This window comes from Anomalospiza imberbis, chromosome 16 (genome assembly GCF_031753505.1).
Source record: "Anomalospiza imberbis isolate Cuckoo-Finch-1a 21T00152 chromosome 16, ASM3175350v1, whole genome shotgun sequence".
Classification (NCBI taxonomy): Eukaryota; Metazoa; Chordata; class Aves; order Passeriformes; family Viduidae; genus Anomalospiza; species Anomalospiza imberbis.
In genome coordinates this window covers 2,920,951-2,937,331 of record NC_089696.1, presented here as the reverse complement: position 1 = coordinate 2,937,331, position 16,381 = coordinate 2,920,951, and the positions used below count along the sequence as shown (strand labels likewise).

The window sequence follows — 16,381 nt, the reverse complement described above, 5'->3', positions numbered from 1 at the left end:
CATTCCTCTTTCTTTGACGGGGACGTGGCATAAGGAGGTGGTTCAGGTGCTTCAAGAGCTCGTCTGTCTTCACTTGCACTTGAACTCTATGGTGCCCATTTAGCCAAGCCCTACAGACAGTGTCCATGTGTGGTGGCCACAGATGCATGCACAGATTTGGGAACTGGTGACTTTGCTGGGTGTGCCTTTGGGTCATGCACAGAGGTGCATCACAGAGCCTTCACAATCACAGGTACAGAGGAAAGGGACTGACCACTTTTGAGAACAAATAGCTGATCCAACGTTTTGATGCAAAAGGCAAAGAAGGATGACTAAGGGAGCTGAGGCCACCGGTCTGACATCACTCCTGGATAAAACAATGGAAAGGCTGGAGCTTTTTATTGTCTGTTAAAGAATTAAAAGATAAAAATATAATTAACAGCAGCCATGATAGTTTTATAGAACTAGGTTGAGCCGAACCCAATTTTATCCTTAGAGGAGATTCAGAAGCCTGACCAACACAGTAGACATGCAGGATAAATGTTAAGTATCCCTCGACTGTATCCAATTTACCCAGTGTTTGAGCAGGCAATAAGTGAGAGCAGAATTAGTGACACCTCTGTCAGCACTGACTTTCACAGGGGAGAGCATCACCAAACACAGGTGTTCTCTTATTTGGGGTTTCTGCAAAGATCTGTGCAGTTGAACACCATCCAGGGCTGCAGAGCAGGCAGTCCCAGCCCCTCACCACCTCCACCATAGGATGAACAGATTCAAGGACCAAGGTCAGCCCCCCTGTGCTGCAGAGGGGAGAGAAGGGACTTCCTTTCTCTCACTCCCTGCAACTCACCTGCCTCCCCTCAGCCCCCACCATCCATCTCTCTCAGGCCCTTATCCAAAACACTCCATGACTATTCTCCATGATACTCCTGATGCTTCAGACACACTTCCAAACCACCACGGGTGCTGATTCCTTCAATGCTTTTGTTCCATGATGCTATCCAAAGTCCACAAGTTGAAGCAGAGAAGCTGCCCCAGGGTGCAACAACAGACATTGTCTCCTGAGCTGGTCTTCCTCCTACAGCTGTAAGTGCTTTCAGGAGAAGAAGGAACAGCCAGTACCAGCACAACAGGTACTGGAGCTCCAAAACAAAGCTTCCAATGCAAGGCCAAATGTGGGACACAAGAAAAATAGAAGGAAGTCTTTCTCTGTTAGTGGTTAACAGCAAAATTCCTGCTGCCCTGCTCTGAGGTTCACAGTCTCCTCCTGCCAGAAATCAAACACTCATACATGACATTGAAGTCTCAGAACTTCAACACAGGTTTATTGTTTATCCTGTAAAAATTCAGGATCTGGCAAAGCTCAGAATTTTGTCTGGTCAGAGTTGGGAAAGAAGGCCAGAGTGGACATTTCCCTATATTCCTCCATGGCACCTCTCCTGTGAGGACAAGCTGAGAGAGTTGCTGTTGATCAGCCTGGAGAAGAGAAGGTTCCAGGGAGAACTCAGAGCCCTTCCAGTGCCTAAAGGGGCTCTAGGAGAGCTGGAGAGGAACTTTCAACAGGGGCCTGGAGTAATAGGACAAGGGGCAATTGCTTCCCACTGCCAGAGGGCAGGGTAAGATGGGATATTGGGAAGAAATTCTTCCCTGTGAGGGTGGTGAGGCACATGGTGCCCAGAGAATCTGTGGCTGCCCCTGGATCCCTGAAGTGTCCAAGGCCAGGTTGGACAGGGCTTGGAGCAGCCTGGGATAGTGGAAAGTGTCCCTGCCCATGGGACAGTGGGTGGAACGAGATGGACTTTAAGGTCCCTTGCAACCCAAACCAGTCTGGGATTCTATGAAAAAGCTTATGGGGATGCTACCATCAGAACATACACTTAGAACTTTACACCTGGACACTTGGCTCAGTATCACTGGATTTGGTGGAGGATGTGGTAAATTCTGCTCTGGAAAGAATGTGCAAACTTCAACCACTGGTTGTGAATAAGCCAGGCTGGAGAGGGCACAAAGTGTCCTTTACATGCACAGAGGGAAGAAGACAAAGCCTCTGGGCCAGAAGAGTAGAAAAGCACAAGACAGAATGTACCCTTGGGGACTGCCAATTAAAACCTCATTTTGGGTCTACATCAGTGCAAAATTCAATAGAGTCATGTTGGCAGTGCTGTCATCAGCACTGACACAGCAGCAGCACAAGAGCCTGTGAGAGCTCGTGAGGCAGAAAAAGAACTGATAGTACCAGGAATTATATGGATGAAAACCTAGATTCTGTCAAGGTGCATGGACACTACATTCCAAATAGTCCAGAGCTGCAACTCTACTTGGGGAAACGGGACGTGTGACCACAGAAAGCAGAATGACAGAACTATATGTACTAAACCACACCAACTGCTCCATTCACAGCCAGGCCTCTCCCAGGGAAAAAAGCCACTTCCCATTTGGCTTATATTCCTTCTCTTTTTTCCTAGAGAAGTACTTCACCCTCATGCTGAAAAACCAGAGAGCTTTCAGAGCAGTTTACCAATGGTCACTTATTTGGAAGCTCAATCAGCTTTGAAACCACAGGTTTTGCTCATTTAAAACAAAACAAAACAAAAGACCCACATCTGTTTTCACATAAAAACAAACGGAGGGTTTTTGGTTATGACTCAAAGTGCTCATGTTACACCACGCTCTCAGAGCCACCTTGGCTGGGAGCTGCAGCTGGAGCCCTGCCAGCCCTGAGATGCACAATCCGGAGCGACTCCAGCCAGGATGGTTGGGAAAGGCTCTGCCTGGACATCTGCCCAGTGCTCAGACCCAAACAAAACACTGAATGCTGGGCCCTGTACCTCAGCCATCTGCTGGAAAGGGGACAGCTGCAGGTCTGAGTGTGAGCCAGTGCTTTAATCCAGCTCTGCTGGTTCAGATCTCAGCGTGGAGCAGTGAGAGCTACCATCCCCAGGACTGTCCTTCCCCCATGCACAGGACACAAGCCATCTAAAAAAATGCATAACACTAGGACCAAACTTCATCTTGGCAGCAGGAGAAACCTGAGGAAGTTTCACTCAAGACCCATCAGTCTTCCTGGCCCGTGACTCGCACCAGAATCAGCTCCCTTCTGGCTTCTCCTTGCACAGGAATGCAGGAAGGAATCTGTCTGTAAAGTTTATTGACCTGACTAATATCTTCCGCTCGTGCTAATGATTTCATGGTTTTGTTTACCACTCCAGTCTGTCCTGCAGAAACAGACACATCATTGGTCCTGTTTGGAAACACAGATTGTTTGGATAAGGAGCATATAAACCACCTGAAAGCTCAAAAGGGAACAAAGAAACCTCTGGACATATCTAGCAACAGGGATCTGGATATCAGCCATTCTCCAAAACCTTACCAATACAGTTTGGCTGTGGCTGACAGATCCCTGGGTTGAGTAAAATGAAAGGCTCAGGTAATGGCAGTACCTCACAAGTCGGAGAGAGTCCTTGCGGATGTTCACCAAACTCCTCAGTGTCTTCACTGGCTCATGTGGAGCTGGAGTTATATAGGGAAACTGGAACAAAGAGGCAAATCATTCTTCTGTTATTACATTATAAAAGGTAGCAGTGTGTTACCTCGCATGCAATTTACCCAAATCAAGAAGCACGTAGCTTTCAGGGTATTCAGTACAGCAGCCACAAGGAACAGCAATGGCAAATTTTATTTACAGATAAATCAAGTGTGTTTCAGGGTGAAAATCCTGCCCTGGCCCAGCAACAGCTCATACTTGGAAATAAACACTTTAGGAAAGGGCATTTTCACGAGGTCCTTCTCTCCACCCTGAATTCTCAGTCAGAAAAGCCTTGCTCTCCCAAGCTTTTATTTCCACTAAAGAATCCACCTCCAGCTTGAGCAGAAGAAATGCATCTCTTTCATGTGTATTACAGCATGCAAGCAGTGATCTGACTGCTAATCAGCATGCTGAAACCCTGGATTACTGGGGGAAACTCTTTTTATTCTGAAACAATGGGGCGAATGTTCTGAAAAGAAAAGAGACAGGGATAGGGGGCCTCATTCTATTCTACAGTCAAGAAACCTTCTCTCACAGATTGTCCTTTAAATAGGGACAATCATTCTTCAGACTGTAATTCTCCTTAGTGGGCACAGGATCTCCAGTGAGAAATGCAAAGGAAACTGCTTACTGTGGTGATCACAACCTGTACAGCTGCAGACCTGCCTGCTGGGCACCAGGGACCACCAACACATTTCCTTAGAAATGAGGCAAAGCCTCAGTTACTCCAAAGCAAGAACTGGGCCCACGTCCAGAAAACAGTGCTGCTGCTCTGTGTTTAAGAGGGTTTTTGTTTTGTTGGTTTTTTTTTTTTTTTCTTGAAGATTAATCAGAGCTGCCAAAGGCCTTTAACTTTACATAGGCAAACTATATTCCACAACAGCCTCCTTCTCTTAAACCTACTTGGCAAGTGTCCCACGGTGTTAATGGCCTCTCACCCACTCCCCTCTGGAGAAATGATGAAACCCAGTGCTGGGATGTCAGCAAGGAAACCCAGGCTGAGACATGCAGGTAATTTAACTCCGCCAGGTCAGCCCCTGCAGGGGATGTGGAGAGCACCCCCAGGCCTGCCCAGCACTGATACAACCACAGAGCTCCAGCTCAAGTCCCTCCTTCCTAATTCTGTTGCCCAACTGCACTTCCTGCTTAAACAAAGACTTTCCAGATTCCTCCTTGTCCATCCTTGTGAACTGAGTGTGGTTCTAAAATGACCAATGGCACAGCCTGAGGAGAAACTCAGAAAGCAGAACGTGCTTGTAACTGTTCCAACTCCAACTTGCCTCAGTTTCCTTGTAAAACCAGGGTGATCCCAAACTGCCACCAATCATTCCAAACATGAATGAATTAATAGTCACACTTTTTCTGATGAGGAGAACCATGACTTCTAGTTCTCATTTTCATGTTTGGAAGCCGCAGAAACAACTAGGAAAATAGTGAACAAAGCAAGCAGCTCTTCCCTTTCCTCTCCAGCACTCAGAAAAGATCTCCAAATGGTTCTGACTCTGTTACCTTTTGGTTCTTTTTAAGCAGTTCTGAGATGCAAGAGAAATCCACAATGTAACACTTTGCATAAAATTCCTGTCTTTCCCTCAGAACAACATTATTCCACATTCAAGAACAAGCCAATCACTTGAGCAAGTAGCTTTTCACAGTCTCACATACATCTGTGGGCCCAAAACTACATTTATGTTCCCGCTAGGAAAAGAGGAGAGACTTTCTGAGCAGCCCACCTAGGTATAAAACCCACAAAATGCCAAGGTCTGCCTCAACACTGCCCTACACCTTGTCAGGCCACCCATACATAGAAAACAGCATGTGTTGAACACCCAACATGCCCAGGAGCCTTGGGAAGTTCAGGCTCTGCTTCCCAGCCTTCTCTGCAGTGTGTTTTGCACTTGATCAGGCAGGCAGGCAGAATTAGTCCCAAATTCTTGCTCCTGAGTCCCTGTTCTCCTTCCCCCACCACTAATTCTTTCTGTCCTGAGTGAAAATAAGCCTCCAAGGTGAATTCAGCTTCTCAGGAAAACTCAGTTTGCATCTGAACAGACTGGAATGACATTTCCCAAGCAGTGAGGACCTCTTAGGTCTGTGCCACTCTCCCCTGCAAACCCTACATAAGATTTTCCAAAACAGGCAGGAAACAAAAAAGAGTAAAACAAACAGAACATAGGAACTTGCCTGGACTGGTCTATTTCCAAGGAAGTTTAAGTCCATGTTCTCACCAAAAAGGTAACCCTCAGGGTGAGGGGTGTCAAACTTCTCACCTCCCATAAAGAAGTGACTTGCAAAGTAGTTTCCTAAAAACAAAAAACACAAGAGAATGAAAAAAAAAAAAACTCTAAACGAGTGCTTCCTGGAGAAGGCGAGGCAGTTTTAAATTCACAAGTATAAAAGATCCACAAGACACAGAAAATACTCACTTAATCACCCCTTCCCTGTAGTACTCAGGGCCACTGCCAACAGTAGGAGAAGAAAGGAAAAAAAAACCAAACAAACGAAACAAAAACCTAGAATAAATATTACAGTGGAGATAATTCCATTTCAACTTGTTTTCCAGAGAAGGGACAAGAAGCAGGAAAAGTCAGGTCTTTCCAATATTGCTCCATTCTGGTAAATTCTTCCTGTTTTCTCCACTTCCTAATGTGAAGCCCAGTCCCACAAACACCATGGGCCTGCTCAGAGAAGGATGAGGCTTCCTCCCACTGCAAAGTTCAGCACAGCAGAGGGTCTCCTGTTCAGCAAAGTTTGCCTTTCACTCCCATATCCCACACAAGAACCACTCCAAACCTTTACTGGGAGTGCTGGAGACTGTACACCCTGATGCTGATTTCATTAATAATGCTGACAGTTCTAAATGCAGAAACATGGATGTCTGGGAGAAAAAACATGGACTGACTAAAGTGAAAGTCAGCTCTGAAAGTTTCACCACGAATTTCTTTCATTCATCTTTAAGGTGATGCACTACAGTGAAAATTTCAGGACACAAAGCATGTGCAAGGTCACTGGGATTCTGGAGCATGGAATTGACTGTAAAATGAACAGAATTAATTCAGGTGTGTGAGAGCATCACAAACATAGCTCCCTCCTAGAAAGACTTCAGGAAAACACTCACAAATGTGGACTTCACAGAGTTACAGTTTCATCAGGAGAGAACTGAAATAAAAGACTCCATCCAAGCCACTTCCCTTCAAGTTTCGGAGTGGGGGATGAGAGGACTGAGCCAAATGCATATTTGCTTCCCTGGGTGTAATGCATAGACAGCATAAATTTCTGTTAAAATGAGTCATTCCAGAAGCAGTAACTAATCATCTGAATGGCTGTGGAGGCATTCTGGGGGGATCTGCAGTCCCTCTAGCTAGGAACAAGCAGGATTTACTCTGAAATGGAAGGGTTTTCATGAATGGCTCTGTTTTTTTCCATTAAGGCTTTCTCCCTTTATGCTTCAAGAAAGGCTCTTTTCACTCTGCACAGATGGCAGTGCCTTAATGATGACGGGAGGGCTCAGCTATTGCTGAGCTCAGCTAACAAGCACCCAGATGTTTGTAGTACTGAAACACATCCTTCTTTCTAGATACAACAATCACCTTCAGCACAGGTCCAGCAGCTACTTAGAATCTGTCCTACAGAATCAGAATAACAAAATCACAGAATCATTTAGGTTGGAAAAGCCTTCCAAGATCATCAAGTCCAATCTGTGACCTATCATCACCTGGTCAACCAGATCAGAGCACTGAGTGCCACATCCAGTCATTTCCTGGACACAAATGTAGGTGCCCCAAATGACAGGGAACCTTTTCCCACTCCTCCCAGAAGTAACAAATTTAAAAACTAATCTGTATATAATCTCCAAGCATAGCCAGCCTGACACTGCCTCTCCACCAGAGATACACCACGGTGGTTTGTGTATACACTGAGGTTCAGAAAACCCCATTGAAGGCTGGAGTTCAGGAATTGATTTCACATTTTATGTGGGTCAAGCAGGATTATGTTTTGGAACATTTTATTTGATCAACTGAGAAGACAATGCTTGTGCAGGATGTCTCAGTACCACAGCAGCTGGTTACCTGGGATCAGAGTTAGAGAACTCCCTCTTATCCAGTGAGTGAGACAGAATTACAGAATCACAGAATTGCCTGGGCTGGAAGGGACTTTAAAGATCTCACAGTTCCAGCTCCCTGCCATGGACACCTTTCACGACACCAGGTTGATCCAAGCTCTGTCCAGCCTGGCCTGGCTTCCAGGGATGATGAAGGCACAGCTTCTCTAGGCAACCTCTGCCAGGGCCTCTTCACCCTTGCAGGGAAGAATTTCTTCCTAATATCCAATCTAACCCTACTCTCTGTCAGTTTGAAGCCATTCCTCCTTGTCCTGTCACTCCAGGCCCATCCTGGTGCCTCCTCTGGACTCTCTTCAGCAGCTCCACATCGTTCCTGTGCTGGGCCCTGGGGCTGGAGGCAGCTCTGCAGGTGGGGTCTCACCTGACAGGGGCAGAATCCCCCCCTCCCCTGCTGCCCACACTGCAGGATCAGCCCAGGACATGGTTTGAGATGAAAAGGTCTCTCTTGCTCAACTGGAACAACACCCAGACAAAACCAGCACGTTCAAGACACCTGCCACACTGTCACTGCTCCACTGAGAACTACTTTTGACATCTCTACCAAATTGTTGGGATTACTCACAAATACACACAGTAGCTGGAATCACAGCTTCTGTTCCACATTCGGACTGAACTCTCTTCATCTTCCTGCTAAGTCACCTCCTGCAATGTGAAGGAGAGGCTTTTTTTTCCTCCCCGAGGCACTTCCTTCACAAGCAAACAAGAAACACAGTGCCAGGCAGGAGGAGCACAGGGAAAACCACTCTGAGGTGCTCAGAGGGGAACGCACTGGTGAGCAGAACAACCCCGAGGCTCTGCCACTGCTGCTGCACACACTAAAGCTGCCACACACACAAGGTCTCAACAGACAAACAATCCAGAATGGCAGCAAACTGTCTCCACAAATTTATAACACAGTTTTCAGCAGCTAAAAAAAGATACTCTGTTGCAAGCTTTCGGAAAGCACTTGCTACAATGACACCCGAAGCTCAGAGCTCTCAAGTAAGACCAAAGTTATGTATTAATCCTCTCAACCACTGGCACAACCACCTCGGAGTTTGCCCAAGTTGGAAGCAGAACATTTTAAGAAACCATTTCTTAAATATCACACCAGGGACTAAAATGCAAAGGAAACTTCCAGATGGAAAATATGAGGCATCCTCTATTGCAGTCACTGTGACATTTAAGATTTTTAGTGGCTCTAACAGGCCTGCACATATTTTCTATGCATTAGAATCCTAGGTTCCATTTCCAAATCCACTACAAAGACAGCTTTAGCCAGGCTATCATGCTTCTGGAACCTTGCTCCCATATGTTCCCCCAGGCTATAAAACCACCTTAAGCAGGTGTTCCAAGGCCAGCTTTACACACAGCTCTGTAGCTATGGGCACAAGGAGAATGCTAAGTGCCATCCTCTTTGGCAGGAAAAAGAAAAAGCAAAAAATCCTTGGATTGATCCTCCACAGAACTGCTACAAACAGAAACCCTTCAGGAAAATGCAGTGACACGCTGACCAGGAAAGACTCACACATAAATAAAAAAGAATGAAATAGGATAAAAATGCCAGAACAAAGAAAAACTGTGGCTTTACTTCCCCAGAGTAAATTGGCACAAAGCATAGAGCAGCATGAGATAAAAGGGAGCATGACCAAGTGAGGTAGATGAAGCCCAAGCAGTGACTGTAAGAGAAATTGTTGTGGTGGAAAACTTTACAGTGGCTGGAAAAACTGAGACCACTGGGACATCCAGAACAGCCAAGTCTGACTCACTCGTTTGTCCCATGCAAAACCAAACTGGAACCCAAGGCTCCTCCAAGGCATCAAATGACACCAAAATACTTTATATTTAGTACAGCATAGTGATGGGGGTTTATTATCATAATTGCACCAGCATTAAGCACCAGACTGCTCCAGTCGTAATTACCTCTCCCTAAGTCAGCATCCTAATCCCATATCCATGCAACACACAGATGTGATGCACAAGAGACAAGCTGGGAAGGGACACAACCTACAGGAGGCAGGAGCACCACTGTAATCCCATCACAACACAGGCTGTGTCGTACAACGTTCATTAACAAAAAACATTTAGGTGTCCACTTAGGCTTCTCACCATTAATACAATTAGCAGTGAAGTGACAGAAATTGAGTTCTCTTTAATTACTCAGCCAGACAGTCACCACCATGGCAGACTGACAGCACAGTCCCAGGCACAGCCTTAACCAGCAGCAGTGTGTGAAACACAGGGACAGTGACACTGTCATGGTACACAGCAACACAGAGATGGACTGGGTGTGACTCTGGATACTCTTCTATTTTAAACTGCTCCTTCTTTGATTAAAGCCCCATTCCCAAACAACAAAGCAGTACAGCTTCAGAGAGGAGCAATCCACTTCCTTTTTTTGCTCCCAGAAATCTCCAGGGAATCCTCTTCCAAGAGCTACTTCAGAGGAAAAGAGCCATCCCAAGGGCACGAGCTCCGTGCTGCAGAGGAGCTCATGGAACGGGAGCAGAGCTGTGGGAAGCACTGGGGCATTGCTCACTCTTCCAAAGCATGGGAGATCCTTTCACTGCTCCAAGCACTGGAGAACCACAGAGATCACAACTGTTCCCTGCTAAACAGGGAAAAAATACCCATTTTTAGCCTGTTTCACAGAGGCACTTACTCTTTTGTACAAACCAGGCCTTCCTCCTAACCCATCAGGCAGGCACAATGCCAGCAGGGGCTCCATAAAGCTAGAAATTTTGGTTAAAAGGTACCAGCAAAGAGGGGTCAGAGAAGGAAATTGGGGATCACCTTACAGCAGCCTCTGTCATCCCCATGCAGGAGGAAAAACATAGATGATACCCACACAGAGCCATGGAGGAATAACCAGGGCATTTTCAGGGATTTTTGACTACAAAACTGCACACAATTTCCAACAAAGCTGTTAAACAACCTGCTTCACTGAGGACTGGCTCATGCAGACCAAGGTGAATTCCACAGCAATCTGCTCCATCCTCCCCAGGGCACGTGACTGACCCAACAACAACCACATCAAAAGCCAATAAAGGAGAAGTGAATATTCACCTCTGCCTTTGCAACCAGCTGTGACTCAACCAGGCACAGCCACCGTGTCCCTCTCCACAGGCAGGCTGACATGCAGCTGAAATCACAGCCAGAATACCTGTACTTAGGGTTTATTTCCTTGCACAGTGTGTCCTTGGGAGGGGGGTATTTGCTTCTTCATCAAACACAAACCCTCATCCTTCCAACTGATGCCAACCAGCAGCTGGGCAGACATTTGTAGTTAAGTCAAGATCTGTTGAAACCAGAGACAAGGAGGGATAGAATGGAAAAGGAGAAGGACAGCCCTCAGTGCTGCACGCAGGATGGGTGACCTCAGGTAATGCTCCCCCACTGCTCATGCCAGCCTTTCAGGGGTAATCTTGGAGCCAGGAGTGTGGGTCAGGCTCACTCTCCAGCACACACACCCAACACAGCCCATGGAAAACCAGCTTCTTCCACACAGGGCTCACAGCAGCAGCGTCCAGTTAGAAATAATTAGCAAACCTTTAGCCCAAGAACATTTTGTACTACTTCCAGCTTGCTTCCTGAGATCCAAACCGTACTCACTCACTTCCAGTCATCCTCACTGCCAGGTTTGGTACCAACCTTCCCATCTCCAAGACAATCACTCTGGAGATGGCAGGACCTCAAAGGACACTGTCCCTCTGAACACGCTCCACCTGAAGGAGGGAGGGCAGCTGCCATCCTAACAGCCCTCACTGTTCTGGGCTTTGAACCTCCACCTCAGAGGTGTTCACCACCTCTTCTTCTACCTAGAGCTTGAACAGCTCTTCTCTCTCCCAAAAGTCAAGAGGATCCTTGTTAGATAAACCCAAAGAACGTGAAGAGAAAGCCCTGGCTTAACACCAGCTGTCAAAAAGAACACAAGAAAATGCCACAGAGAATTAATTAACAAGCCTCTAATTGCATCTAGAGCCTTTGTAGGAAATACAAATAATTTTATTTAACCGGCTGCTTGAAAGCATTGGCTGTTCAGTTCTACAAGGGAGGTATCACACACAGAACACTCTTTGGTAGCATTACAGTCCACAGATCCCCTTGCAGGGAGCATGGTAACACACAAACCCAACCTCGAGTGTGTGATGGGGTCACCTCGACAAGCCCAAAACCCAGCACACCCTTAACTTCCAGTTCAACAGCACAGGAACAACAGGATGGTGATGTGAAAGAAGTTTAATGTCCATTGCACATGGTGGTTATAATTAATCCACTCTTTATCTGAAATGCTGTCACACGCAGATCCTGCTGTAGCCAAGCTGTGACACTTGCCTTTCCTAGCTGCCCAAAAAAACTAGCTCCCAACCCCCTAAAAAAAAGCAGGTTATATTTTCTAAGAGAGCTAACACAGCTGTTGGACTCTTCTAGGCAGGTTTCCCCCTTCCACTTCCTCCACACCACAATTCCTGCTGAAGGCCAACCTGCAACAAGACAATGATGACAGGACTCTATTTGAGATGATCCTGCACCCCCTCCAAACTAAACAGGGATCCTGACCCCCTCTGAGGATGTCACAGCCAGCAGGTCATGGACACCCACAGGACTTGAATCTCTGAATGAAAGGTCTTTGTATCTGAGGGTGAGGGGACCCAAACTGCTGCTCTGCAAATTCTTCAGCCTGCCTAGAAAAGCCCAAACAGAACCGAAACCTAGAAAAAAACTGTAGGCAAATGGATATTGCAGGGGAAAAGAGTACCTGAATTTCCCTGAACACTTGTTTTCTGAGAAGAAGAAGTAAAAGTCTTTAAACAAGCTACACCTGGTCAGTCTCAAAAGCCAGCCCAAGACAAGGTGAGTCATGGGTTCATCCCAACTGCACATAAGTGGCTCCAACAACTCTCCAAGCCTTCAGAACAATTCCCTGTGGAAAACAGACACCCAGTAGGCTGTGTCAGCCCAAGAGCTCCTAGGTGAGAGCCACTGCCATTTTAAGGAGCTAAAGGGGGTTGTCATGCGGGAATTTGGCCATCCCATATTCAACCAGACCCAATCCTGTTCCGTGTCCCCACCGAACTGTGCCGTGGCCTCCCCTTTACCGGGAGCAGCCACCGCCGTGGCCAGCCACCAGCAGCTCGCTGAGGCCACATCTCCACCGCGGGGAGCGGTCCCTGTGCCCCCAGGGACCCCCGGCCCCACGGGCGGTGACGGCGCCAGGCGGGCGCGGACAGCGGGACAGCCGAGCCCTGGACGCAGGGCACGGAGACACCCTCACGCCAGAGCCCCGGCAGACCGGGCCCGGTGCCACCGCTGTGCCCACGGACATCATCCACGGCCTCTCCGCCAGCGCGGGCGGGCTGGGCCGCGGGCACAGCCAGAGCCGGAGCCAGCCCAGGCCGGTGACAGGCACTCCCGCAGCTCCTTCCTCGGCTTCCCCGCTCGGCCCAGGGGGCACCGGGCCCGGCACGGCCTGTCCCCCTTCCCGGTCCCCGCGGCCCTCACCGGACTTGGGCGGGTAGCGGTAGGCCGAGTTGGCCTGGATGTCGATGTCCTCCACTCCCGCGATGCGCCGGCTGAGCAGGGAGCCCATGGCGGCCGCGGACAGGGCGGGCGGCCCGGGGGCGCAGAGCGGCGGCGGCACCGGCACCGGGACCCGCACCCACGGCGGCGGCGCGGGGCACGCCGGGACAGCGAGTCCTCCCGCCCCGGGACTACAGCTCCCGGCAGCCACCGCGGCGGCGGCTACCAACGGCGGGGCGGGGAGGCAGCGGCATTTACCAATGGCGGCGGCGGCGGCGGGGGGGCGGTGGGTGAGCACCGCCGGCAGAAGGCGCTGCGGCGGGAACGGGGACGGGAACGGGGACAGCTAGAGGAACGAGGATGGGAAACAGGAGTGGGCCCAGGGATGGGCATGGGCCACTCTGCATGGGAGGGACCCGGGCATGGACATGGAGATCACCAGGGGCCACACCTTAAATGGAGAAGCCCCTGGGAGCTCAGGCAGGGATGCACAGGGAGGATACCCGAGGACACATCCTGTACCGGGATGCACAGGGAGGATACCCGAGGACACATCCTGTACCGGGAAGCACAGGGAGGATGGATGCCCAGGGACACACCTTGCACAGGGATGCAGAGGGAGAAAGCCCAAGGTCATGCTCTGCACAAGGACGTGCAGGGGGGATTCCCGGGGACACATCTGGCACAGGGAAGCACAGGGGAGGATGCCCAGGGAGACAGAGCCTGCACAGGGATACCCAGGGCTGTCCAGGAACACACCACACACAGGGATGCCCAGGGAGAATTATCCAGGGTACTTCCCAGATGTGGGACCTGCTACTGGCTGAGGCTCAAAGCCAGCAGGAAAGGAGGTGATCAGCCTCCCAGGGGGAAGGACATAGAAATGGAAGGAAATGGAGATGCCTGAGGTTTGGATGTGAGGACAGGGAATGGCTGTGGGCTGCCTTGCATGTGGGACAAAACAGTCAGGAGGATGGCGTGGAGGAAGAGGCATGAAAAAGCCACCAATGTCCCAGGACTGAGCTCTGCCCCCTCTGCACCGAGGAACAGAGAAAAGCCGCTCCCTGTGATGGGAAGTACCTCCCTGCACATAATGGCGTAAAGGATCTGGGGACCCAAATTCCCAGCAGTGGAGTTGGGAATCACTGGGAGACATGAAGGAGCTGAGGTGGCACATGTGAAACCCCTTAAATTAGCCTTAGGAGCAGGGAAGAGGGCTGGGATTTAGGGAAAGGGGTTGGAGCAGGGAGCAGAGCCTGTCAGCATGGGAGGACTTTGTGATAGCAAGTGAGCAGGCAGTGGGTGGAATTTGCTGCCTGTAAACACAAACGAAAACACGCCCAGCAGGAATCAGCAAACAATCCCGAGGCGAAACGTGCTTCCGGACAGTTATTATCCTTGCAGCTGTTGTGGCCACACAAACACAGCCAGAGAGGCTGCAAGAGGCACGGGATGCAGGGGAACACATGCTGGGGGTGAGGACAGAGCAGGAGCAGACTTTGCTCTTCTGCATCCCATTGTGCAGCAGGGCTGGGAAGCAGGACAGGGAAAAAATATGGAATGAGCAACAAGTCTTGCTGGCCAACCACGAGAGTTGGGTACCCTGCACCTGGCACAAGGGAGCCCCAGGCTCTGGCAGTGCCCTGGCAGTAACTGTGCCTGGGAACTCTCTGCTGAGTCCCCCAGGATCCTCCTGGCACCTGGAGTGCCAGTGCCTCCTGCTCAAGCAGCCTCTCAGTGCAAGGGTTCCTCACAGCAAGGACAGAGAGGGATGGAGTCTGCTGACCATCACAGGGACAGGGATGGAGTCTGCTGACCATCACAGTGACACGGGCACTGGCCCAGAGCGTGTCCAGGGCTCCCTGCCTGCACAGCCATAGCAACAAGCTCTGGGCAGTGCCCTGGCAGCAGCGGGGTGATGTGAACAGCTCATGTGCTACCAGCAGCCCCAAACTGAGCAGGGTGAATCCACAACCCCCAAGGCCTCACTCTACAGCCCACCAGCCAGTTTGGGGCTCAGTGCTGGAGCAGACTGGGCACTGCAAGGATCAGTGGGTCCATCTCCCTGTGCCATCCTGAGAACTGGTGGCCAGCTGGCCACAGCCTGGGGGCAAAGCAGAGCAGTGTTTGCACCGTGAAGCAGACAAGAAGGGCAATTTGCATACAGACAGAAGATAACAGTCCCTCTTCCTTTCCTCCCACAGCCTGAGCACTGAGGGCATCCAGAGGCAGCTGCCCCAGAGCTGTTCCCTGAGCTTTTTTTGGGACAGAATCATGGGATCCTAGAATGGTTTGGGTTGGAAGGGACCTTAAAGATGATGTGCTGCAAACCCACATTCCCTGAGCAGCTGCCCCCGCTGCTCACCAGGAGCTCGGTGCCACGTGGGTTAAGCAGGGGAGAGCCAGGTCCCACAGCCGCAGGGTGTTGGCTCTGCCCGGGAAGCTGCAGCAGGAGGTCTTTTGTTCGTGCAAAGCCTCCACCAGCGGGAAGGTCCCTCCCGGGCCGCCCGGCTCTCCGCAGCGCTCAGAGGAAGCCGTCGGGCCCCATGGGGGTTGTTGCCATCTGGGAGGGCAGGGGCTTTTGCTGGAGAATGTGTCCCTCCCGGCCCTGCTCCGTGAGACGCGTGTGACAGACAGTGACAATAGCAGCGGCGTGCCAGGGCCGGGCTCAGCCCTTCCGCCCCAAATCCCAGGGCCCGGAGCGAGCGGAGCTGAAGGGCAGCAGCTCTTTTGCCCCCGCCCGGCCCGCGGGACCAAGGCGCTGGCACAAAGGCAGGATATTGCTCCACGGCCTCCTCCATCCCATCAAGGGCCACTGCCAGCAGCATGGGGAAGGAGAGTGGATGGCTCGGAGCAGGGCTGCCCTGCCAGCCCACACCAGGGTCCCACGGCTCCTCAGGTGGGTCCCGTGGGCTGGAGGAGCAGCACTCCCCCCAGCCCGGGGCACTGTGGCAGCTGCAAGAAGCAGCAATAGCCTCACACACCCTGGTGGTGCCACCCGAGGGGGTTTTGCACCATCACCTCTGGGTTCCCTGAGATGTTTGCCCCCATTTTGGTGCTGCCAGCCCCAGGGTCTGCTTGCACTACGAGGGAAGAAAGCCACAAAGATGGGAAGTCCTCTGTGAGAAAGGATGAAAACACATTCACAAGGTTCAAGGGACCTGAGACCCTGAGTGCCATCACGGTGTGAGATGAGAGTGGTCAAAGTGAGAAGGACCAGGGTGAAACTGGGCCAGGGCTCCTGCCACCAGGAGCCTGCA

The 16,381-nt window shown here is 50.4% G+C and overlaps 1 protein-coding gene across 2 annotated transcripts in view; it reads right to left on the bottom strand.

The window, feature by feature from the left end:
* Nucleotides 1-13,299, bottom strand: part of MGRN1 (mahogunin ring finger 1) — a 50,441-nt gene extending 37,142 nt beyond the window's left edge. For both annotated transcript variants that reach the window (XM_068206594.1, XM_068206595.1), the window contains exons 1-3: nucleotides 13,104-13,299; nucleotides 5,684-5,802; nucleotides 3,420-3,508 (exon numbers count right to left, since the gene is read on the bottom strand). In XM_068206594.1, coding sequence (XP_068062695.1) covers nucleotides 3,420-3,508; nucleotides 5,684-5,802; nucleotides 13,104-13,191 — 296 coding nt within the window. In that variant the 5' untranslated portion in view covers nucleotides 13,192-13,299. The remainder of the gene's footprint in view (nucleotides 1-3,419; nucleotides 3,509-5,683; nucleotides 5,803-13,103) is intronic.
* Between the last annotated feature and the right edge of the window lie 3,082 nt (nucleotides 13,300-16,381).